The sequence below is a fragment of the Alosa sapidissima genome, chromosome 16 (assembly GCF_018492685.1).
Source record: "Alosa sapidissima isolate fAloSap1 chromosome 16, fAloSap1.pri, whole genome shotgun sequence".
Lineage (NCBI taxonomy): Eukaryota > Metazoa > Chordata > Actinopteri > Clupeiformes > Clupeidae > Alosa > Alosa sapidissima.
In genome coordinates this window covers 31,104,970-31,129,165 of record NC_055972.1, presented here as the reverse complement: position 1 = coordinate 31,129,165, position 24,196 = coordinate 31,104,970, and the positions used below count along the sequence as shown (strand labels likewise).

The 24,196-nt window shown below is 41.9% G+C and overlaps 2 protein-coding genes and 1 long non-coding RNA gene across 10 annotated transcripts in view; 2 read left to right on the top strand and 1 right to left on the bottom strand.

The window, feature by feature from the left end:
* Positions 1-10,849, top strand: part of acss1 (acyl-CoA synthetase short chain family member 1) — a 16,121-nt gene extending 5,272 nt beyond the window's left edge. For 2 of the 6 annotated variants that reach the window (XM_042065229.1, XM_042065232.1), the window contains exons 6-14: positions 447-594; positions 1,898-2,035; positions 2,781-2,873; positions 3,880-3,992; positions 6,615-6,741; positions 6,835-6,962; positions 7,049-7,112; positions 9,629-9,750; positions 9,846-10,849. In XM_042065229.1, the coding sequence (XP_041921163.1) occupies positions 447-594; positions 1,898-2,035; positions 2,781-2,873; positions 3,880-3,992; positions 6,615-6,741; positions 6,835-6,962; positions 7,049-7,112; positions 9,629-9,750; positions 9,846-10,025 (1,113 nt within the window). In that variant the 3' untranslated portion in view covers positions 10,026-10,849. Of the gene's footprint in view, positions 1-446; positions 595-1,897; positions 2,036-2,780; positions 2,874-3,879; positions 3,993-6,614; positions 6,742-6,834; positions 6,963-7,048; positions 7,113-8,148; positions 8,643-9,628; positions 9,751-9,845 lie in introns of those variants that run through there. The other 4 variants (XR_006023228.1, XR_006023229.1, XM_042065230.1 and 1 more) reach the window with 4 other exon arrangements.
* LOC121685029 lies at positions 7,694-24,196 on the bottom strand. Its single transcript, XR_006023234.1, has 3 exons — positions 24,187-24,196; positions 15,495-15,505; positions 7,694-7,772 (listed from the first exon to the last, which is right to left on the bottom strand). It is a non-coding gene; the product is annotated as an uncharacterized LOC121685029 (long non-coding RNA).
* LOC121685004 (gastrula zinc finger protein XlCGF57.1-like) lies at positions 17,218-22,359 on the top strand. Of its 3 annotated transcripts, none has more exons than XM_042065227.1 (5): positions 17,218-17,473; positions 19,132-19,203; positions 19,633-19,685; positions 19,830-19,893; positions 20,018-22,359. In XM_042065227.1, exons 4-5 carry the CDS (start codon positions 19,842-19,844, stop codon positions 21,748-21,750), a joined length of 1,785 nt encoding a protein of 594 aa, XP_041921161.1. In that variant the 5' UTR covers positions 17,218-17,473; positions 19,132-19,203; positions 19,633-19,685; positions 19,830-19,841; the 3' UTR covers positions 21,751-22,359. The 3 variants fall into 3 exon arrangements, with proteins under 3 accessions (XP_041921161.1, XP_041921159.1, XP_041921162.1); XM_042065225.1 differs by having other exon boundaries at positions 19,132-19,387; XM_042065228.1 differs by lacking the exons at positions 17,218-17,473; positions 19,132-19,203 and adding an exon at positions 19,208-19,281.

The following is a 24,196-nucleotide window of genomic DNA, read 5'->3' as shown; positions in this document are numbered from 1 at the left end:
AGTCCCATTGGCACTCTGCACGTTTGGAATAAAATAACAGACCAAAGCTGCTTTATTCCACATCACCCCTTGAAACTCTGGGCTTCTTGGCAGAGGGCCAGGTAAACCTGTAGCATTTTTTTTAGCACTCACTCACTATGAGCAAGATGCACCATGGTGATGCATGTGTAGGTTTCCTCACACAAACAGACTCAGGGCTTTCTTATCCTCGGCCAAAATGTGATCTGAATGAAGCTGATTTATTTGGGGACACTGGCTTGTTGAACTATACAATTGTTCCACTGATAGTAACTCATTTCCTTCAGAGCTCATTAATGGCTTATTTGTTCTTCATAAGGCCAACATATTATCATGCTTCAGTTAATGCTATGACTGTGAAAGTACATCATACTCACAATATGACCACTGCTCTACCGTAATCTCACCCAGGCTCTTTCTCTTTGCAGTATGTGTTTGACTACCGACCAGGCGATGTGTTTGGCTGCGTGGCAGATATCGGCTGGGTGACTGGCCACAGCTATGTTGTGTATGGACCATTATGCAACGGTGCTACCACTGTGCTTTTTGAAAGCACACCTGTGTACCCAGACCCAGGTGAGATATCAGTGCAGGTTGTGTCAACAGCAGCTTTTGTGAGCGTCTGAAAAGCCTCATATACTCCAGAGAGGATTATTCCCCTGTTCCCCATGTAAACATTCCATGTATCCTCACAGCTTGTATCAAGTATCTGTATTTCTCTGAACAGTCACAGAAAGTTTGCCAGTCAGTTGACAGAACCGCCTAAGTGGTATTTAGGTTGACGAATGCTGAGGGGCCTGGATAGTGCCTGTTTATCAGTTTTGGCTGTTATTTGTGCCTCAGTTTCAATGAAGACATAAACTCCTCAATGTTGCTCAATAACTCATTGACAGTGGCACTTTATGGTTGAAAGAGTTCTATGATCATACTGCAGTCTGCCTTTACTAATGATGGACTATGGACTGTCTGATCCCTCACAACTACAGAATGCACTTTATTTGCTAATGCACTTTAATAATGGACTAACATGATCTGTGTTTTTATGTCTTTTTTTTAAGCACTGTTATAAAGAAAAGCATTTTTTTATGATTGCACTACTGTTTAGATGTTAAACTGCATTTCGTTGTACTGGTGGTCCTTAAGCCGTCCCATTGTCACTTATGGCTGTTCGTATGCTGCTTCATTCATTACAGAATTTGAATTTTAGTCACAACAGAACACCTAACTTTCAAAAGCTTTTTATCAAAAAATGTATTAAAGGGACACCAGGCAAGCTTGATGCTTTTTCTCTACGAAACTCCCCCTCGCTCGGTCTGAAGCTCTCTTCCTTTTCTTTGCATCCTCCGTCAAGGGTTTTCGCTGCGTCTTCGCTGGCTCTGCCATTATACACACGTTTGCAACAATCTCTAGCGTTTCGTTAGCCTGCCTCTGTGCTGTATGCAGGATATAAACTGATCCTGCTTCGGTCGGCGGGTACGAACTTGCAAGCGGGATATTCTTCCTACAGGCAGTAGGGGCGGGCGAGAGAGTCTTCATTCGCCCTGTAATGAGTCATTTAACCATATACCGACTTACGAAGATGAGTAATCAACACGAAAACGTTGCCTGGTGTCCCTTTAATTGCTTGCTATTAGCGATGTATACCAATTATGTAATCACTATTTATTATGTAATCTCAATAGATTAGATTAGATTAGATCAAATTGTATTCAAGATTCAAGATTCAATAGCTACTTCCTTTTGTCATTGAACAATATACTCAGAGTTCCTTTGCACTATATATTTTCTATCATCGTATGCTTTGGTGTTATATCCCTCATTGTTGTTAATTTTTTATTGATAAGTGATGTATGTAATAAGTCTTGATGGCCTGTTGTAGGACGATACTGGGAGACTGTGCAGCGTCTGGGGATAAATCAGTTCTATGGTGCCCCGACAGCCATCCGCCTGCTACTGAAGTACGATGAGAGCTGGGTGAAGAAGTATGACCGCTCCTCGCTGAAAACCCTCGGCTCAGGTTAGACAGAACAGGAAGTGCCACTATAGCACGCGTTTGGACATTGTACCCTTAGCAGCTACTGTTTATCACCCTTATAAAATTACACAGGGGACATTTAGAGCAGTAGGAGAGAGGGACCAAAGAGATATTTTTTCTGTGCCAGAGAATGTGCCATGATCAAAAAATAATTTCAAAACAAATGACTGTGGTCAGGTTAATGAGTTACCCAGGAGTGTTTTTGATCTGAGGTTCACCTTTCCATGGAATGAGCTTTAATGAGCTCTGTGCTCACTGGATTTAACAAAGAGAAGGCAGATTCAGTGCCAGTGCACTGGGCCACTTCTTAGCGTGTGTTTTGTGAACTCAAGGCTGGCAAAAGCTTTTTTGGCCAGCAGGGAGGCCAACAGTGTGGTCCTTAAATACTAAACAGTGGACAATGAATCTACTCAACCAGTGTATTTGGATCCAATTACTTTGACTAAAATAAAAGAAACTGCAGTTATAATGCAAGCGATGAAAGCAATTCATTGTACTTGACAGAAATACATTTTATCTGTGTACACAGTGGAAAAGTACTGGATTTGGTTTAGCTTTGTAACTACAAGCCACTGAAACAACTGATCGTCCAGATTGTATCATTCACATTCTACTACAAAGTTATGATATCTCTACACTCTGAAATGGATTTGTGCATAACAACAGTACAATGTCAAGTGTATTTAATGTATGCTCAATGGATTGTGTACTTTGTTACTGTAATTAGTTGGCGAGCCAATCAACCATGAAGCCTGGGACTGGTTTTACAATGTGGTTGGAGATGGCCGATGCCCCCTAGTGGATACTTGGTGGCAGACGGGTAAAGATTTACTCTCATTACTTCTATTGTTATTTGTAATATTATTTACCATTAGGACTTTTGAAAGTGTTGGTATCAGTTTGATTTCTAAATCCGTGTTTTTTCCATGGTAACTTCTAAGCTGTGTTATTGGACTGAAACTCAGAAATTGCACTCTATCACTGGCTGACAAAAAGGCATAAGGCAGGAGCTAGTAAGTTAAAAGAGCAGATGGCTTCTCTCAAAGTAATATAAATTCATAATCAACAAAGCTAATTATGCTAAGAAATGGAAGAGAAACTAGAGGTGGCGAGCAAGTGCGGATGAACTTGAAGAAAGAGTGCCATAGATAGATAGATAGATACTTTATTGATCCCCAGGGGAAATTCAAGATGCCTGACTTAATTTGTTGTGCGTTCCGTGTGAAGCCATGCATTAAGTCTGTCTGATACTCTGTTTGTCAGTGGCTTGGCTCTAATTTGCGATTAGCATGTGGAACATCTGCATCCTCTATTGAAAATGAATTAAAATACCCCCCCCCCAAGCACACTCTCTCTCCCTTAGTCTTGGTCAGTTCTCCTTGAAAACCCCTTTAGTGCCTCCTTAAACGGACGCTTCAGAGAAAAAAATAATGTCCATTTTAGGAAACTAAACTTTTGGATTATTTCTCTTTGTTATCTCTATAGCCTACTATTATAATATACTGTACATTGTAAATAAAACTGTTGTAGAAATGTGTTGTAGTGTTGGACCTCTTGCCTTCTCTCATAATGGTAGCAGACAGGATTAGCAGTTATCATATTCTTTAGCCTCTTACTGCCCAGTGCACCATTATATCTTTGTATAACAGTGTCACGGATAATGTTTGTCCAAAGTCTAATGGAAAACGGCAATGGACTAGGGTGTACTTACTGACGCACATGGATGAAAGCAGTGATATATAGGTGATACAAGTAGTGTGTTATTTTTCCCCTCTGCCCCAACTCTCTCCTCCCTTCTCAACATGTACTCTGTTCCTTTCCCTCAGAGACGGGCGGTGTGTGCATTTCCCCTCGGCCTTCCGAGGAGGGAGCAGAAATTCGACCTGCCATGGCGATGAGACCTTTCTTTGGAATAGAGCCAGCCCTCATGGGAGAGAAGGTGACTTTTCTCACAGTTGACCCTTGGCCCTTGTCAGAAGAAGTTAGAAGTCAGATGTTAGAACTCACATAGTTTCTCACATAGTTCAGCTCATGTCAGCCAGTTCAGTAGTTATTATCACTTAAAATTATGTAATCTTATTACTGGTACAACTCCAAATGTAAATTGTTGCTTTAACAATCTCTGTTAAGGTGTGAAGTATCTCTTCTGAACTCCTCTAATATTAAGTGTGTTTTGCAAAGACAAAATGCTCAAGGATGGTAGCTTTTATTGCTTCCACACCCTCCAACCCCCCTCTTATCCCTATGAATAGAAGGATGAATGGTGTGCTTAGAGAAGGGTCGATCAAGAGGAGGGGTGCGTAGGATGGAGGTTCAGTAGGCGTGGGGGGATGGGTATGACGGATATGGTGGGGGTGTGGGTGGTGGTAAGAGGGGGTTGGTTAGAGTTAAGGAGACTTTATTAAACTGGGACAGATAATCAGTTGATGATAATCCACGTCCTGAAGTGACTTATGAGGAGAATGCCCCCCATATGTTGGCCCGTGCCAACTGCTCTGTGGGGTGAGACTGGGAGTTCAGTGGCGGCAGAAGTGAGGGTTTTTGGGGATTAGTTCACCCGACAGACTGGGTCAAATGTCTCACCCTGAAGGGCTGTCTGGTGGCTTACAGAATACTTATGTTATATCATTTATATGCAATATTTATACAAAACATATATTCTATAGTTATTCAGGTGTACAGATATTGTATATGAATTATATACAGCTGAGTATATTTAGTAATTTAAAGTATGGCAGACTAAATCTGAAGGATCTTCTTTCTGAGTCACCATTACTCCACTCAGACATTTGTCAGTTGCAAATTGACCTGATTTTGTGACCATAAGACTTACTGAATGGCTGATTGGTTAATTAAAACTTAAGGACAATTAGGGAAATTGGTGAATTGGCGATTAGTGCATATGTAATGAGTTATATTCCTCTGTGGCTTCTGTCTCAGTACTGGTGTAATGATGGTGTCAAAGCACTGGCTGCACCCAGGTGTTGCATGCTTATCCACTTAGAGTCAGTCCACTGCTCAGACAGCAGATCATCAGTATAATTAACTAAACAGAATCCTCACATTTTGTAGTATTCTAGATACTATTACTATTAATAGTACGGTAATAATAGTAACAGTGGTTATATAATATAGTAGTTATATACAATAATTATAGTAGCAGTAATTATACTGTTTAATAATGTTTTATGTCTAGATAAAGTAGCTTAGATAAAATAGTAATCGCTGTTGGCTCCATTAATTAGGTCTAGGCTAAATGGGTCCTAAAGGTTACTCTTTCAAGATCTCAGTGACCGTTTGGCAAAGCTGTTCTTTGGGAATGTCACCTTTACAATACTTTGAACTGTGGTTTCACAACAGCCATAAATTTAGTATTGCCTGGGAACTGATCAACTAACCAAAGGGATAAGAGCCCTCTACTAAACTGCTCTTGTGTTAGTCTGAGGAGTAGGACTTGAGTCTATTATCTTCACCTTTCTTCACCATTGGTGATTTTCTACCCATGTGTATCTCGTTTTGACTTTTACGTCAATCTACATCACAATTATGCGCCGGCGGGAGTTAGCTGATGTCATTGTTATTGTTCTTTTGGGCATGCGGGTCAGTTTGGAGCCACAAACAGTTCACACTGGAATCTGATATAGGCCACATTTTAAAAGGTAATGTGAACAACCAAACAAAAAATCGAATCTGAGCAACAAAATCCAAATTGAGCATTACAACTTGCGGTGTGAACGTAGCCAGATACTAGGTGAGCAGGAAAGAGGGGCTTTCACACTTCCCATTGTCATGTATGGCTGCTTACATTTGGCCAAGTGCAAGTGCGGATCCTCCTGATTAACGACTGTCTAAGGATCAGCCTTCTGAGTTAGAACAAGAGGTCACGTACTTAAGTTTAGAATATTCCTTGTCTAGTTACAGATACGGACCCAATTTGGGTGCAACATATGTCTCTCCCTTGATGCGCATCACTGACAAAATAAATCCTGTTTTCCTGATTGACCATCATCCTCCAGAGTCTCTAGATAACTGTGGTACTAGGAAAATGACCATAAAGTGTTAATCTCTGCTGCGACTAGAACACATCATTCAGTTGACTGGATTCTTGGGGTTGACCTATGCTGACATCTGCGCTGGACCTCCTCCCTCCCCTCAAACGTCTTTCACTTTGCAATTAAAACGGGCCTCTGTGCGTTTCTCCCGATTACCAGCTTTAGACGGCTTTGAGGGTGTTGTGGTCACTGTACCCTTTTCACTCTTTGACCTCAGGCAGGCTGTTACTCTTTTGCCTTATCTAAGGCTTTGGGACTCACCGAGCAGTTTATGAGGAAGTTGTCTTCCCCAAGGTCATGTGTGTGATGCTGTCATATTAGTATAGCATTACAATTTCTATTCTATTCAATCACACACACACACACACACACACACACACACACACACACACACACACACACACACACTGTATAATTTTAACATTGCAACCTTACTGTAACATAATGGTAATTTTGCTTGTTTTTTTATTATTACATAATTACATAGGTATTTTATCCTTTTGCAACAGGGACAGAAAATCATAGGAAATGATGTCACTGGAGCACTTTGTGTCAGTCAGCCATGGCCTGGAATGGCCAGAACCATATATGGAGACCATGACAGATTTGTGGATGCATATTTCAAGCCATACCCTGGTAAGTGAGTGGATGGGCTCTTGTCTCTTTGATTGAGCACCTTCTTTGCAAATAAAAAATGAAATATTTAATCTGTGTGACATTACTCTTCAGGTCATTACTTCACTGGTGATGGAGCTTACCGGTCAGTAGAGGGATACTATCAGATTACAGGACGTATGGATGACGTTATCAATATCAGTGGTCATCGCTTAGGCACAGCAGAAATAGAGGATGCCCTGGTGAGCATACTTTAGGTGTTGGTCTACCATTGTGATATGTATAGCAAAGATGGCATGAGTGTTACTTGTGTTTTTCTCTGTGTAAGGACGAACACCCAGAAGTACCTGAAACTGCTGTCATAGGTATTTCACACGATATCAAAGGAGAAGGTAAGAAGTTAGAACACAACCTGCAACAATTCAGTGTTTTTGACATTCACGTATAGGCTAATAGAAATTAAACATGTATGGCACAAATATTTGCATTAATTCACTTGAACTGTTACATGTCTTGTAGAATGCTCTTGTGGGTATAGAACGGTTTCATTTAAACCTTTAAAGACAGTAAAGTTATTACATAGGACAACTTTTAAACAGGGGTGTGATAATTCCGTTTTTAAACGGAATTCCGTTTTTTTCGACTTGAAAATAAGACCTACACAATTCGTATAGATCCGATGAGGTTTTTTTTAAGGGGGGGGGGTCTGTGGGTGAGAGGTAGACTATATTTCTGTATAAGTCAGGCCATTGTTATAACAGGCCGCTGACAATGACGACGGGTTTTGTGCTTCACATCTTTCCGAATATCACGCCGCCGCAAGTAGCCTAGTGGGCCTATTCCGTTTATTTAATTGAAAGTGAAAGTAGTCGGGACGCGTTGATCAGCTGCGTTCTGAAGAATGCTCAGTGTGAATGTGTGTGGCGAACTAGTTTTTGTCAGCAGAAGCCATGAAACAGTACAGGTCAACAAATTTTTTCTCGTTTTGGCTTTGCATCGGGTTCGCTGTCAGGATTTTCCGTTAATGAATCTTGTGATGCTGCGCGTGTAAACTGTGCTTGAAGTTGTGACAGACAGAACTGTGACAGACTAGCCTAACCTTACAGGTTTTCATAGTTTTAACCACAAAGCCTGGGTGGGCAACTGTGGCCCACTGGTTAACAATCTGGATTTGTAACCAGAGGGTTGCCGGTTCGAGTTAGTTCGAGTTAGTACAAAGTTACCCTATGTACCTTAAAGGGCTCAACAGATAAGTTGAGGAAATAACAGTGGATATCCATAGAGAAAAGAATGGCAAAAAAATAGTGATACCCTTCCCTTTATAATGCTTGGAATGAATGTTCCTCATGAAAATGACCAAAAGTGCCATATATGTCAAAGTATGACAAATGGCTGCCACTATATGTGTGTTTTTTTTTGCAAGTACAGCTAGGTTGTGGACCCTGTGGTGCAGTGTCACTATCTGCTGGAAACTCTTAACAGGACCTTTCTCATGGGGGTGTTTTCTGACCCTGACAACTAGCAACAAAGTCTTATCGTCCATCCATAGCCCCTCAGTCAGTCATTACTTGAGTGAATGATTGAACTCTCGTATTTCTGCAGGCTCTTGTGTGACGCATGGATGAATCATTTACACATGAAAGACATAAAGAGGACAAAGACAATATTCTCTTATCCTTTTGCATACCATGTAAGGTATAGAAACCTTGCAAGGCCCTTTGCCCTTTTTCTCACTCAACTACATGTAACTTTGGCCCTGTAGCATCACCCTGTGGTAACAGGGGTGTATAACAGTCACACCTCCCCCATAAACATTTTCATCACAACACTACAGTTTTTCTCAGTCGCTTTGGTGCTTTTTTCAGATCAGAATGAAAATTCTCATAACTATTAGTTCAACCTCCACAACATTTAGTCATTTGTGCACATCATAGTAGCAATTTCTCCTTCCTCTGAACAAATTGCAAATACTTTTGGACATGTATCAGTTGCTTTCATACAATTCTCTGCTGTTTTTTAACATTATCATTTGCTTATGTCATGTCAGTCAAAATTAACTATACTTATGAATGCTGAATAGTCTTTCCCAATAAAACTAATAGTCTTCATTTCATTGCTTGAGTCATTACATACAAAATTGAACTAGTTATCAAATGCACAGTGCTGTAGAATTGCAAAGAGCGTACAGTAAAAATGTATGCATTCAGTGTCTTGTACTCACTTACTCACCTAACTACAGCAATGTGTAACTTTACTGTAGTTTTCAAATGGCTGTACAAGTACTGTATAGTGCTGTCTTGAGCATGTTCAGGTAGTGTCACCGAGTTCTGACCTTTTTTTTGCATTGGAAAACACTGAGAGAACTGTCATAATGAAAACATGACAAAGCCATTTGACTATCTTGTTCATAAACGATGGTGTCAAGACTTCTCATTTTGATGACACTGACAGTTTCATTGACATGAATACCTGCTTTTGAGGAATGGACTATCCATTTTGAGCAAGTGACATGCTTTTGCAGGTCATCCACTAGGTTTTGCAGTTTGCACTAATTGTTTTGAGAATTGCACTAACTTCTGTGCAAATGTTAATAGTGATGTGAGAAAAGCACCAAAGCGACTGAGAAAAACTGTAATAGTGATGTGAGAAAAGCACCAAAGCGACTGAGAAAAACTGTAATCAGAACATCCTAATTGACACAGGTGTTGATGGTTACAAAATACAATTGTAAAAATAACATCATTAATTTAAATTATATTATTATATATAATATGTATTATTATTATAATTATTATTATGTGTTACGTGTTTTGTGGTGTTTTCTTCTAATCGGTTTATGTATTATAGTTATTTGAATAACTACTTGCAAAATGATCATCCTGTCTCTCTTTCCCCTCTCTCTAAATAGTGCCTTTTGCTTTTGTGGTCCTGAAAGAGACTGCTGGTCTGGACCAGTCAGCTGTTGTTAAACAACTGAAAGACCTAGTGGCCACTAAGATAGCAAAATATGCAGTTCCAGATCACTTTTTGGTAAGAATAGTTCTACCTGCACTAGTTTATGTGAAGTAATGGTAGAGCTGATCTGTTGTAATCTGTATTAAATGTAACTACTTACCCATCAACAGATAGTGAAAAGGCTGCCAAAGACCCGGTCGGGTAAAATTATGAGACGCATCCTCAGGAAGATTGCTATGGAGGAAACGGAAAATCTAGGTGATGTGTCCACCCTGGATGACCCATCAGTTGTCAAGGAAATTATAGACACTCACATTCAGTATAAGAGCCAGCTGTCGAAGAAGAAATGAAGGAACATGCAAAGCTTCTTCCCAGAGAAAGAAATTACTTGCGCACAATTTTAATCATGTGTACCAAGAGTAGCCTATACCTTTAAGAAAAGTACAATGTAGGCCTAACGCACACATTTTCAGTATATACAACTGCAGGTTTTAATTCATCATTTTGTCCGAATACATCTTCGGGTCAAAACAACCAGTGGATATCCAACAGCATCCATACCACAAGTTGTGATACGTTTGTAGCAGCTGTAGTGGGTATACTGTGGTGCAGTCTAGTTAGCTGTAGTGGGTATACTGTGATCCACTCCAAATGTTAATACGTATCCTTGCCTATTTTTAGTGGGTATACTGAGATGGTGATGCTTTTTAAGTACTGTGTAGTCCTGCATTTCACGTAGACTACACCACTGCTAGCCTTTATGTATTTGGATTGAACTTTGGTATTTCAGAGTTATCCTTATAAATCACTATGCAGTAATCCACTAACGTGTAACAATTTTGTAATGCCTTAATTTTCGTTTTTCTATGTAGCCTGCACATTCCGGGTTATCTTGACCTCAGTGAATCTATAGTAATGATGATAGGCTTACTGTATACACTTGAATACATTTTTTTATTCCGTGGATCACCTTTTACTTTATGAAGTATACAATTGTAAAGAATATGAGATTAATCTAAACCTCTAAAAACCTGCTGTGGACAGTTATAGGCCTACAAACCTTTTCACTGAAAACAGTATTAGTTTTTTGTCAGTTTTTGCACATACTCCCCTTGACACTATTTCTGTATGCCTTATGATGTTCTGTATTTAAATAAAATGTCTTGGAATCTTGCCTAATGTTAATGACATAATTGGGTGATTCTTGGCATGCGGTGTAACCTTCTAACTTTTGAAAATAAACATCTAGGCTATATTTTTCATAATTTATTAATTAAAATTAATTTTTAGCGTTCTATTCTGGGGAAGTCGGACCATAACCTCATTCATTTGCAGCCAATGTACAAGCCAAAAGTTCAGAGGCTACCAGTTACCACGCGCACCTTCAGGAAGTGGACACCGGAAGCGGATGAGGCTTTGAGAGACTGCTTTGAGTCCATTGACTGGAGTGTACTACTGAATGGAGAGGACTTAGAGGAGGTCACACATTGCACTACTGACTGAACTTCTGTATGGACATTGTTGTTCCCACAAGGACTGTACGCTGCTATCCAAATAACAAGCCTTGGATAACCAGTAATGTCAAGACCCTTCTCAATAGGAAAAAGATGGCGTTTAAGGAGGGGGACATAGCAGGGCTGAGGCGAGTACAGGGGGAACTCAAGATTAAGCTGAAAGAGGCTAAGGAGGACTACAGAAGGAAGATGGGACAGAAGCTGCAAGATAACAACATGAAGGAGGTGTGGGACTGTATGAAATCTATCACTGGCCTTAAGAAGAGCAGCAGCTCTGTGGAGGGAGACCTGGACAGGGCGAACCAGCTGAACCACTTTTACAACAGGTTATATTGCCCATCCCCCAGCCCCCACCCTACCATCATCACTGCTGATCAGGCTATCGCACCTCTCCCCCACATGGTGACCACGAGCAGTGCGACAACAATGGCTTCAGCCAATGGCCATCAGTCTCTAGCCACACGACAACCCTCACAGAAGCACCCCTCCTCCTCCTCACCCTCCACTCTACTCATCCCCCCCATCATTTCAGCGGACCAAGTAAGTTATCTTTTAAAAAAACTCCATCCTCGTAAGGCAGCCGGGCCTGACAGACTGTGTCCAAGGCTGCTCAAGGCCTGTGCTGCTGAACTGGGGGAGCCACTGAAGCACATCTTCAACTGGAGTCTATGTCTCGGACAAGTTCCAACACTGTGGAAAACATCATGTCTCACCCCCGTTCCCAAGAAACCACACCCCAGTGAGCTTAATGACTTCAGGCCTGTCACTCTAACATCACATGTGATGAAAACAATGGAGTGGCTGGTCTTAGGTATGCTCAGACCCCAGGTACGCCATGCACTAGACCCTCTACAGTTTGCATACCAGGAGAAAGTGGGCGTGGACGATGCCATCACTTATCTTCTACACAGGACACATTCTCACCTAGACAAGGGGAAAAGTGCTGTGAGAATCATGTTCTTTGATTTCTCAAAGTGCTTTTAACACCATCCAACCCCTCAGACTGGGAGACAAGCTCTTGCAGATGGGTGTGGACACTCACCTGGTAACCTGGATTACAGATTACCTGACCGAGCGACCACAGTTCGTCAGACTGAAGAACTGCCTCTCTGACACTGTGATCAGCAGCACCGGAGCGCCACAGGGAACTGTGCTCTCTCCAGTCCTGTCCTGCCTGATACTGCAACTGTGGGGTGTATCAGGGACGAGCAAGAGGAGGAGTACAGAAGCCTGGTGGAGGACTTTGTGCAGTGGTGCAAACTCAATCACCTTCAACTAAACACTTCAAAGACCAAGGAGATGGTGGTGGATTTCCGAAGGTCTAAGCCCGCTCTGCTACCAGTCTCCATTGATGGGGTCAATGTGGAGGTGGTAAGCACCTACAAGTATCTGGGTCTCCACCTGGACAATAAACTGGACTGGTCAGCCAACACTGATGCACTCTACAAGAAAGGACAGAGCAGGCTGTACTTCCTGAGGAGGCTGTGGTCCTTTAATGTGTGCAGCAAGCTCCTCAGGATGTTCTATCAGTCTGTTGTGGCCAGCGCCCTCTTCTATGCAGTGGTATGCTGGGGAGGAAGCACAAAGAAGAAGGATGCTGGGCGACTTGACAGGCTGGTAAGGAAGGCTGGCTCTGTAGTGGGAGCTGAACTGGAGTGCATCACTTCAATATCTGACAAAAGGACCCTAAACAAACTGATCAACATCTTGGACAATGAATGTCATCCGCTCTACAGCACTATCAAAAACCAAAAGAGCTTGATCAGCTGGAGACTTCGCTCACTGCCATGCACAACTGAAAGGCTGAGGAAGTCATTTGTTCCTAGGGCCATTGAACTGTTCAATGCCTCACTAAAGGGAAGAGGAGAGATAGACTTCTCTGCTTAGTCTGTCTGCCTCTCCACCCTCTCCATGTCCATGTTTTTTGAGTACTGACTGCCCACTACTGCTTACTACTGTCTTTACTACTGTTTTACTATTGTACACAGCCTAATGTTTTCACTACTGTTTTACTGCTACACTGTTTTTCATGCTATATTAGCACACATGATCAATGGCTGCGGTCAGGCTTCTAATACAATACTGAATGAATAAATATATAATAACCCTATTACCTCAACCTGTTCTTGCACTGAAATAGTTTTTTTATTTTACCTTGTCTACATTACACTTTACTCTTCTATTTGTCTATATTATTTATGCTGGTCTCTAGACCTTACTCTCGCACTGTTGCACTGTTGGACTAATGTTGGACTACTTTTTGCACCTTCACCATGACACTCACTCTCTTGAGCACCTTGCCAGGCACACATAACTAAGGACTATGGTTGGACTACTGTTTGCACCTTCACCATGACACTCACTCCCTTTAGCACCTCACCAGTCCCGGCCCTGTCACTACAAGCGTCTTATGCTTGATCACCCTCAAGCACATTGGACTTTCTTAATTTACAGTTTTTCTCAGTCGCTTTGGGGCTTTTCTCACATCACTATTAACATTTGCACAGAAAATTAGTGCAATTCTCAAAACAATTAGTGCAAACTGCAAAACCTAGTGGATGACCTGCAAAAGCATGTCACTTGCTCAAAATGGATAGTCCATTCCTCAAAAGCAGGTATTTATGTCAATGAAACTATCAGTGTCATCAAAATGAGAAGTCTTGACACCATCATTTATGAACAAGATAGTAAAATGGCTTTGTCATGTTTTTATTATGACAGTTCTCTCAGTGTTTTCCAATGCAAAAAAAGGTCAGAACTCGGTGACACTACCTGAACATGCTCAAGACAGCACTATACAGTACTTGTACAGCCATTTGAAAACTACAGTAAAGTTACACATTAGGGGAGTAGCCTAAGTGAGTACAAGACACTGAATACGTACATTTTTACTGTATGCTCTTTGCAATTCTACAGCATTGTGACAGAATTTGATAACTAGTTCAACAATTTTGTATGTAATGACTCAAGCAATGAAATGAAGACTATTAGTTTTATTGGGAACGACTATTCAGCATCAATAAGTATAGTTCATTTTGACTGACATGACATAAGCAAATGATAATGTTAAAAAACAGCAGAGAATTGTATGAAAGCAACTGATACATGTCCAAAAGCATTTGCAATTTGTTCAGAGAAAGGAGAAATTGCTACTATGATGTGCACAAATGACTAAATGTTGTGGAGGTTGAACTAATAGTTATAAGAATTTTCATTCTGATCTGAAAAAAGCACCAAAGCGACTGAGAAAAACTGTAAGCTACTGTGTAGTGGGTCCCATTTAGAAGTGGCTACTTCATTCGTGCTTTCCTTGACTCATGGAGCTGCGTGAATTTTATTACAACTTTTCGCCACGATATGGCAGTTTAAGTCCGCTTGATACTGTAAGGCGTAAGCCATGGTTTCCAAACGAGATTTTATTTGTGTCGCCAGCATAGCCTATTGACAATTTATGTTGTAAATAGGCCTACATTATAAGCCTACCTGTAGCTTAGGGAAGCTAACAGCTTTCTATTAGGATCTAGTTTGTTAGTTACAGTTTTGTCATAACCCCCTGATGCATTTTTGCATTTAGAATAGCCAGAGCATGGATATCTCAATCGGAAAATTAAACAATATCGGGTGCCTATGGACTAGGCTGGGTGAACCCAGCCTGATCTGCCCGCTATTTATTTTTTGATTTCTTAAAAGATTGAGCTTGGTCTGGTGAAAACCAGACTAGCCATGGACCTCAGTTACACAATGTAAGGGAACATGAATCAGCCTATATTTGCACGAACAATAACGGACAACAGCTCTTCAACTTTGGCCCGTTAAAATGTGTATGAACAGTCTAGCGACGCATTTCATCAAGGCCCATTTGGACATGTCAGTCATTTGCACCACTGGTTAGATGTAAAACAGCATTTCGTTTCAGACTACTGTTACTTAATTTGTGCATTAACAATAACGTTTTAGACTACTGTTACTTAATTTGTGCATTGACAATAAAGTATTACATGAACTAAAGATGACTAAAATCTTATGTAGAAGAATAAACATTCACAAAAAATCCATCCATCCAAAAATGACCTTTGTTTTTGATAGCTGTTGAAAACGGCATGGAACTGACAGAGATGTTTTTGTTTATAAATAAATAAATAAATAAATAAATAACATTAAGCTGATACCTTTTGCTTTTCCCAAATACAATGTAGCCTACAGGTGTAAGTGACCTTTCATCAATCCAGTTGCAATGGATGAACTGTGATGAACTGCCCTACTTGTGATTGTTTAGAGATTTTAAAGGTTTTATAACAATGCTACATCTTCTTTGGCTATTCTACAATCTATTCACCTTTTCAGCACCAGTAGGCTACTTTCTGTGCAGCCGCACACACACACTCAGGCATGCCAAACAAGCATACACAAAAGTTTCAAGAGTGGGGGATGGAGTAAAAGATGGAGACAAATTGAAGTGTGATTTATTTTCGCGGAACGGATGTACAGGACTAAGCGGATTTTGTACCGCTATGCGGTACATCTAGTTAGTATTTAGTTTTGTTAGTTTTCTTATCTGTCTTATCTTCTACTGTCTTTATTGTACAGTGGAGTTTAGTTATATGTTTATACTTATACTTATGTTTACCATTTCTGCTGTAAGTGCATGTTGTGTGTTATGTCTGTATGCTACTGAGACCCTTGAATTTCCCCTTGAGATCAATAAAGTATCTATCTATCTATCTATCTATCTATCTATCTATCTATCAGAATGATGACATGTTTAACAGTTGTCTAACTGTAGTTGTAGTTAGTCTAACATTGTAATATACCGGTGGGTCTCAAAAATGTAGAATATTGTGTAAAATATCCCATCTAAATTATTAAAAAAAAAAGTGAATATTTCAATATTCTAGATTAATTAGATATAAAGTGAAATATTACAACTTACAGCTCATGAAAACCCCACAATCAGTTTCTCAAAATATTAGAATAAATATGTTATAATACAGAAATGTCAGTTTTCTGAGCCTTTAAGCTCTCTGTTCAGTAAACACAACCACAAAGTAGGTAAAGACTGCTGACTTGATAGTTGTCCAGAAGACACTCATTGACACCCTTCAAAAGGTAAGCCACAGAAGGTCATTGCTGAAAGGGCAAGGTGCTATATCAAGGCATATTATCAAAAGTGTGGTAGGAAAATGTGTGCAAGCAACCAGGATGACCGCAGCCTTGAGAGAATAAAGTAGAGTTAAGCAATGCCAATTCAAGAACTTGGGGGAACTTCACAAAGAGTGGACTGAGGCTGGAGTCTGCATCAAGAGCCACCGTGTCAAGTCCAGCGTCAATGCAGCCTTCTACCAGGAGATTTTAAAGCACTTCATGATTCCATCTGCTGACAAGCTTTATGGAGATGCTGATTTCCTTTTCCAGTAGGACTCGGCACCTGCACACAGTGCCAAACAGCTAGTAACTGGTTTGCTTATGGCATTACTGTGCTTGAACCCCAGAGAATGTATGGCAAATGAGAGACACCATGCAATGAAGCAAATGAGAGACACCATGCAGACCTAAGAGTACAAATGACCTTAAGGCTGCTAACAATGCAACCTGGGCTTTCATAACACCTCAGCAGTGCCACAGGCTGATTGCCTCCATACCACGCCACTTCATAATTTGCTCAAACATGGACAAACATTCTCCATAATATAGGCAAACTGAGTGGAACTTCATTCTCACATCCGGCAAATAATCTCAGTTGGGGATTTTTTTTTTTTTTAAATTATTTATAGGCCTAACCTACAGCCTTGTATGGTAGGCTAACACTTCATTACCTATTAGCCTACCAATATTAGTTTTTCCATAATTTGCACATACCCTTATGGTGTATTGACTGTTTCTCTATACCCTGATGACTTTTATTACGGTATCTAAATAAAAGCCTGCCTAAATGGCACAGGTCCCATGCCTCCATATCGATAGAGGGCACTACACGTCTGAAAGGGAAGGCGGTACTTCCGGTTTTTACGGAAATTCTCGGAGTAAACAAACCACATAGTCGTTCAGTTCATACTGTAGATATAGAAATACTACTACGAGAATTAGTTTAAAAAATGTCACATCTAGGCGCTTTCCGAAGAGAGTTAGCCGCCGTTATACAAATATTTGTTGAGGCAGCTGTTACTGAAATAGGCAAGTATGTGGTCGGAAACGTTACATGCAAAGGGATGCCTGGCTTTGAAGTCAAAAAAGAGGCAAGTCATTCATCATCATCCGAAGTGGAGTCGGACAATGAGAAACTCACAGTGAGTTATTTTTACCAACATTCTTAATGCTTCTTTTTGTCCATGATCCATATGGCAATGGCATGCAGAGTTTGCCAAAAACGGCAAGTAGTGTCTGGTAGTGATGGGTAAATGAAGCCTCGATCGCTACTCGACACATTTCCCTAATGTGCCGAAGCTTCGAAACATGGAAGACAAGGAAAACAGCGACATCTGGTGGTTTGCATAAATTATCGCAGCCACGGACTATTGAAAAGAATGCCTACAACGTTCAACACAATGCCAAAGCTTCGAAATGTTCTCATTCATTACATTAAAAGTGTTGCAAGAAATTTGCATTTCTGTTTGTCTCAATTCAATACAATAAAATACGATTAGGCAACATAATGCCGTCACTCGTTATCACGTGAAGATTGGTGTTTCCGTAGAGGCGTGAAATCATGTGTTATCCCAGTCAATGATCCAATCGGTCTCCCATCCACTTAACGCCCGCTGTAGAAACTACTTAGCTTCTGAACCAGGACGAAGTATTATCAAGCTCAACACGCTATGGACGAGAGTGAAAAGGAAACGACCAGGCGCCTAATTAAACCAAACCCTATATGGCCGGACATGTTTTGACGTTTCATGAATCAAACTTTCAATAAAAGGAAAATATTATATCAGCCAGTATTGTTAAGCCTACATATAAATTATTAGCCTGTATTGCTTTAAAATTACATGATTGAAGTTGAGACAAGATTGCAACACAGACACGTTTTAATATCATTGTTCTAAACGGCAAAGCTTTAGGCTAGGCCTAGGCTATTTCTTCTTTATTTCTATGTGCATGATATTATGGATTATGGACATTTTCCGGAAAGAAAAGAACGTAAATTCCCAAACAGAAAACATCCTATATAAAACAGGGCTACCCACAAATTTCGCCTGACAATTGCAATACAACACAACTCATTCCGACACTAGAGCGTGTGCCCTGGTTTGCGCAATTCAAAGACTTTGAGTCAGATTCCGAAGCAGTCACGTGGGTGTGTGTCCTAAACGAAGCTTCAGACGTCACACTCACAAACTGTGGCCTCGTTTGTCATCAGTCACGTGATTTTTATGGAAACGAAACAAGCCTCGAACCGGGGCTTCATCTGGCACGCCCCTTTCTGCTTGACACATTCTCCGAAGCCTTGCTTCATTGGGCACATCACTAGTGTCTGGTAATTATCCAAACTACATTTTAACCCTGTTTTAGAATGGTGGATCATGAAAAATAAAACCAGCTTGTAACATGGAGATGTAACGCAATGACTTATCGCAAAGAGTAGGGGATTCCCCGGTGTCCTGGCTAAATTTACAACCTGGCTCGTTCAATCTGGCCCCACTGTAATTGGCTCATTCACTCCCTCACTCAAGCTGGTGTGTGGTGAGCGTTCTGGCGCATAATGGCTGCCGTGCATCCCCCAAGTGGGTGCTACACAATGGTGGTGGTTAGTGAGGTCCCCCTTTCCATGTGAAGCGCTTTGAGTGTTGAGAAAAGCGCAATATAAATGTAACGTGTTGTTGTTGTAGTGTGCCACTGTATAGGCAAAGTCTCTGATGTAGGTGAACAAATTAGGATGTCATCATTGCAGTTATATGGAAATGCACTGAATCGTTCGTTGTGATGGACATGTTTTCTGTGTCAACAGATGTTCCTGTTGTCGATTTTGGAAAGGCTATCCAGAGATGCCATGGACAAAATCATCATTCTAATGCAGGAGGTGTGTGCCATGCTACAGTTGGAAACAAGGGATTGTCAGATAAAATATGAAGCCCTGCGATCAAAGATTCTGTCACTGGTAGGCACGCCAGAATATATAACATGTTGCCCTGAAGGACTACATGGAAACAAATCTACTGTCAAATCATGCAACTCTGATGTCCAAGTTAGTGGACTGACATTGGGTAGGTCTGATGTGACCGTGAAGATCGATGACATTCTTCATTGTGTCACCATTTTTACCGACACACATTTTTTTAAGCATTAGTTTCCATTATTAGTTAAGCTAATAACATTTACTACCAGAGCTAACAACTGTGAAATTATAAGTTAAATTGTGCTACATTTGATTTACACTGTAATCTGCAAAATATTGCAAAATATACCATGAAGTTTTAAGGGTTTTTAAGTGTTTTGCATTTTGTTTCAGGTACGTGCCAGACAGTATCTAGTGATAAAGGTCTGCTGGATGTTTTAGACACAGTAAGTTTGTTTAATCATTTTTATTTAAATTTTTTTTTTTACATTTCTGACCAAACTGCTTAGCTTCTAAGCCCATAACTGTCCTTGATCTTTTGTAAAACATGATGGGCTGCCCTCAAAGTAACTTTCATCTCCTTTCATCAGTTTTCAGATAACATGAAAACGACTGAGCTGTCTAATGAGAAAACCTCCCAGCACCTGAGCAATGGTATGTTTGTATAATTGTTATAATAGGTGTAGGTGTATTGAAGGGCATAGATCAAAAACTTGGGACTATAAAAAGGCTGTGAAACAGTATAATACTGTGTTTTTGCTCCCCTTCAATTCCCTAGTGTCCAGGACCAACACTGCAGAGGCTGCACCAACACTGGAATACACTGAAAATAAGCTTAACACTCCCCATGCAATTGTTGGAAACCAGCATAGACAGGATGAGGACACTCCATCTGTAAACCGCAAGAGCCAGCGCTCAAGAGGTCGTGGAAGGGTCTGGAAGTTCGGCCCTGTCGAACCAGCGCTGACCTTCAGCTGTAGCCACTGCGGAAAGGCGTTTAGCAAGCGGAGCAATCTGAAAGCCCACCAGGTGGTCCACACGGGCGAGAAGCCCTTCAAGTGCAAGCAGTGCGGGAAGGGCTTCACCACTCGCTGCAGCCTCAACGTCCACCAGCTCACCGTGCACAAGGGCGAGCGGCGCTTCAAGTGCGCCTACTGCAGCAAAATCTTTGGCACGCAGAGTCACCTGAAGGAACACCAGGTGGTGTTTGACGGGGAGAGCACTTCCAATTGCACCCTCTGTGGGGTCAGTTTTCCAGCCAAGTGCAGCCTGAAGCTTCACTGGAGGACCGATCACAAAGGAGAGAAGAGGTTCGGGTGCAGACTGTGTGGGATGGTTTTCCCCAAGGTGAAGGAGTTGCGGACCCACCAGGTCATTCATACGGGAAAGAGGCCCCACACCTGTGGCACCTGTGGCAAGAGCTTTACGGCTCGCCGTAGCTTAAATGTGCACTTGCTCACCATTCACAAAGGAGAAAAGCCGTTCAGGTGTGACGTGTGTGGGAAATGCTTTAGCCAAAAAAGTGGGCTCAAATCGCATCAGCGTGTCCACACGGGCGAGAGGCCATACACCTGCGAGAAGTGTGGCCGGAGCTTTAGTATGAAAAGCGCTTTCAACACTCATCAAAGGGTTCATACGGGCGAGAAAGCCTTCAGCTGTGAGATCTGCGGCAAGTGCTTCAGCATCGGGGCCAACCTGGTGCGGCACCAGCAGATCCACACGGGCGCCAAGGCCTACAGCTGCGACGTGTGCCAGAGGCGCTTCACGCAGTCGGGGCACCTGCGCGCGCACCGCCGCCTCCACACCGGCGAGAAGGGCTTCATCTGCGACACGTGCGGCAACAGCTACAACCAGCTGCACACGCTCAAGGTCCACCAGCGGATCCACAGTGGCGAGAAGCCGTACACGTGCCCGACGTGCGGCAAGAGCTTCCGCTCGCCCAACTACCTCAAGCGGCACCAGCTGACCCACACCGATGCCGGCGCTGCGCGGCCGCACGCCTGCGAGGACTGCGGCAAGCAGTTCTACACGCCCGGCGCGCTCAAGGCCCACGGGCAGGTGCACCGGCCCACCAAGCCGTTCACATGCGACGTCTGCGGCCAAGGCTACAGCTCCCTCAGCTACTTCAACATGCACAGGCTGGTGCACAGCGAGGGCAAGCCCTTCGACTGCCCCACGTGCGGCAAGAGCTTCATCACGCAGGGCAGCCTGGAGACCCACCAGCGCGTGCACACGGGCGAGCGGCCGCACAGCTGTGGCGTGTGCGGCAGGAGCTTCACCGTGGCGCAGAACCTCAGCCGCCACATGCGGGTGCACACGGGGGAAAAGCCGTTCGCATGCGACCAGTGCGGTAAGCGCTTCACGCAAGCCAACAACCTCAAGGCTCACCTACTGGTCCACACGGGCGAGAAGCGCTTTAGCTGTGACCGCTGCGGAAAGAGCTTTGCCTCTCAAAGGACTCTGACGTATCACAAGTGTGCCGGTGACATAAAGGCTGTTTCACTGCAATAGTGATTATTGCAAGTCCTTGCTTGTTGTTTCTGTGGGTGAGCCGAAGTTAGTACATAAACTTGTCTGATAATAAGGTCTTTTTTCAAGCAAGATATTTCATTGTAATCAACAGTATCACATAATATTTTCTCTGTATTAGACAATCAACCACCTGCTAAGATACTATATGAGATGATTTAATTAATGAATAAGGCATAAGCCTACTCTTTAAAATAAGAGTACGCTATATGGTTCCGATGCAGTTGTTTGCAAAAACATAAATGCTAATGTATTTTCTTAATACCGAAAGCAGGCAACTGAGTTTTTGGACTGCAACTAGGGATAGGCAAACTGGAGGGGCTTTGCTGGGTGATCAGTTTCATCCAGAATAATCCTGTCTGTGACAAGCTGAAGCTTTTGAAAAAAAAAGGACACTCAATACAGCCTGTGACTCAAGATTTGGACATGTGTGACCATCAACCGTCAACAGTTATTTATTTATAATAAGTTGATGTCACTTTGTCAATTTACTTTGGATTATAAGATTTTACATGTAAGAATACACTGTATTCTATTATTACTACTATTCCCTGTGGAGGCAATAAAGTCACAGTGTTATTATTTTTGACATTATTTTGTCTTCTATTGTGTTTTGAAGATACGAGGAGCACTGATGATGGCTAAGATTGTCATTGGCATAAGATTGACATTAGAGTGTAAGTCACTGTTCAAAAATAGTTTGGGAATGCTATATTTGTAAGCACTGTGAAAACATGTTATGTTGCTGAATGCATTTTCATTGCACTCTGTTTTGCTTGTTTTGAACCTTGGTAACCACCAGAGAGCAGTATTGAGTCACGGCTTTGGAAAGGATGTCACCCTCAAGTGTTTTTTTTTGTGACTTGGTTTTAAATTTGTGTCAAATAAATTGGTCGTTGAGGAAAATGACAGTCACCCTAGAGGGTTCTGCTAAGTACGCAGTTTGGAACTCATTCACTGCTCTGCCCTTCTGTTGATGGTCAGGTTGGAGTTTCTGGGTGGACGATTGTGACAAGTCAGCTGAAATTTTGAAAGTTTGAACTCTTAGAACTGAGCTGTGTAATTGAGATCCATGGGCCGCTTCCCCCCATTCACTCCAATGATGAATGCCTGGAACCCATTCATGTAATAGTAGCTCGTTGGGTCCAATTTAGTGTCACATTCATCACATTCACCTTTTTTAAACTGTGGCATTATGATGTCTTAGAGTTTTGCACTTGAACTTCTGAACTTTGCAGGTGCCATGTCCCATAGGCTGTTGATGCAGAGCGTGGCACTACAGTTCTAATTAACTAGGTTCAGAAGTGGTGATTAAATTCAGGCCTATGGAAAGCAGGCACAGTGGTGTGGTGCAAGTCTTCAGGAACCTGAACACATGGACCACCCCTGCAGCCATGACCGGCCCACTTCTCATCATGCACTCTCCCTGCGTGAGCCATCCCCTCGTGCAGCCCACTTCTCATCATGCACTCTCCCTGCGTGAGCCATCCCCTCGTGCAGCCCACTTCTCATCATGCACTCTCCCTGCGTGAGCCATCCCCTCGTGCAGCCCACTTCTCATCATGCACTCTCCCTGCGTGAGCCATCCCCTCGTGTCACGCAGCATATGGGCTCTATTATGGTGGCACTCATTCATGGCATGGCCGCACGTTGTCAGCGAGAGACAGAGATGCACTGGAAGGCTGTGCAAATCACTGGCTGCAGTGTTTACACCATTTCATATGATGTGTCTTAATGCAACCTACGGTAACACAGTATTTGATCTCTCAATCTGAACATGTAGCTAGAGAATTTTGCCAATGCCTTCCAAACAGGAAGGTCACTAATTAACTAGATGTACCGCATAGCGGTACAAAATATGACTGCCGCTCAGTCCTGTACATCCGTTCCGTGAAAATAAATCACACTTCAATTTGTCTCCATATTTTACTCCATCCCCCACTCTTGAAACTTTTGTGTATGCTTGTTTGGCATGCCTGAGTGTGTGTGTGCGGCTGCACAGAAAGTAGCCTACTGGTGCTGAAAAGGTGAATAGATTGAATAGCCAAAGAAGATGTAGCATTGTTATAAAACCTTTAAAATCTCTAAACAATCACAAGTAGGGCAGTTCATCACAGTTCATCCATTGCAACTGGATTGATGAAAGGTCACTTACACCTGTAGGCTACATTGTATTTGGGAAAAGCAAAAGGTATCAGCATAATGTTATTTATTTATTTATTTATGAACAAAAACATCTCTGTCAGTTCCATGCCGTTTTCAACAGCTATCAAAAACAAAGGTCATTTTTGGATGGATGGATTTTTTGTGAATGTTTATTCTTCTACATAAGATTTTAGTCATCTTTAGTTCATGTAATACTTTACTGTCAATGCACAAATTAAGTAACAGTAGTCTGAAACGTTATTGTTCATGCACAAATGAAATA

What these genes read in the sequence shown, in the direction of transcription:
- LOC121685004 (XM_042065225.1), top strand. Translation starts at nt 17,282, where the DNA reads ATGTCACATCTAGGCGCTTTCCGAAGAGAGTTAGCCGCCGTTATACAA. An exon ending in AGTTAGTGGACTGACATTGG is followed by an intron (nt 19,388 to 19,632) that starts GTAGGTCTGATG and finishes ATTTTGTTTCAG; the next exon opens with GTACGTGCCAGACAGTATCT. An exon ending in CTCCCAGCACCTGAGCAATG is followed by an intron (nt 19,894 to 20,017) that starts GTATGTTTGTAT and finishes TCAATTCCCTAG; the next exon opens with TGTCCAGGACCAACACTGCA.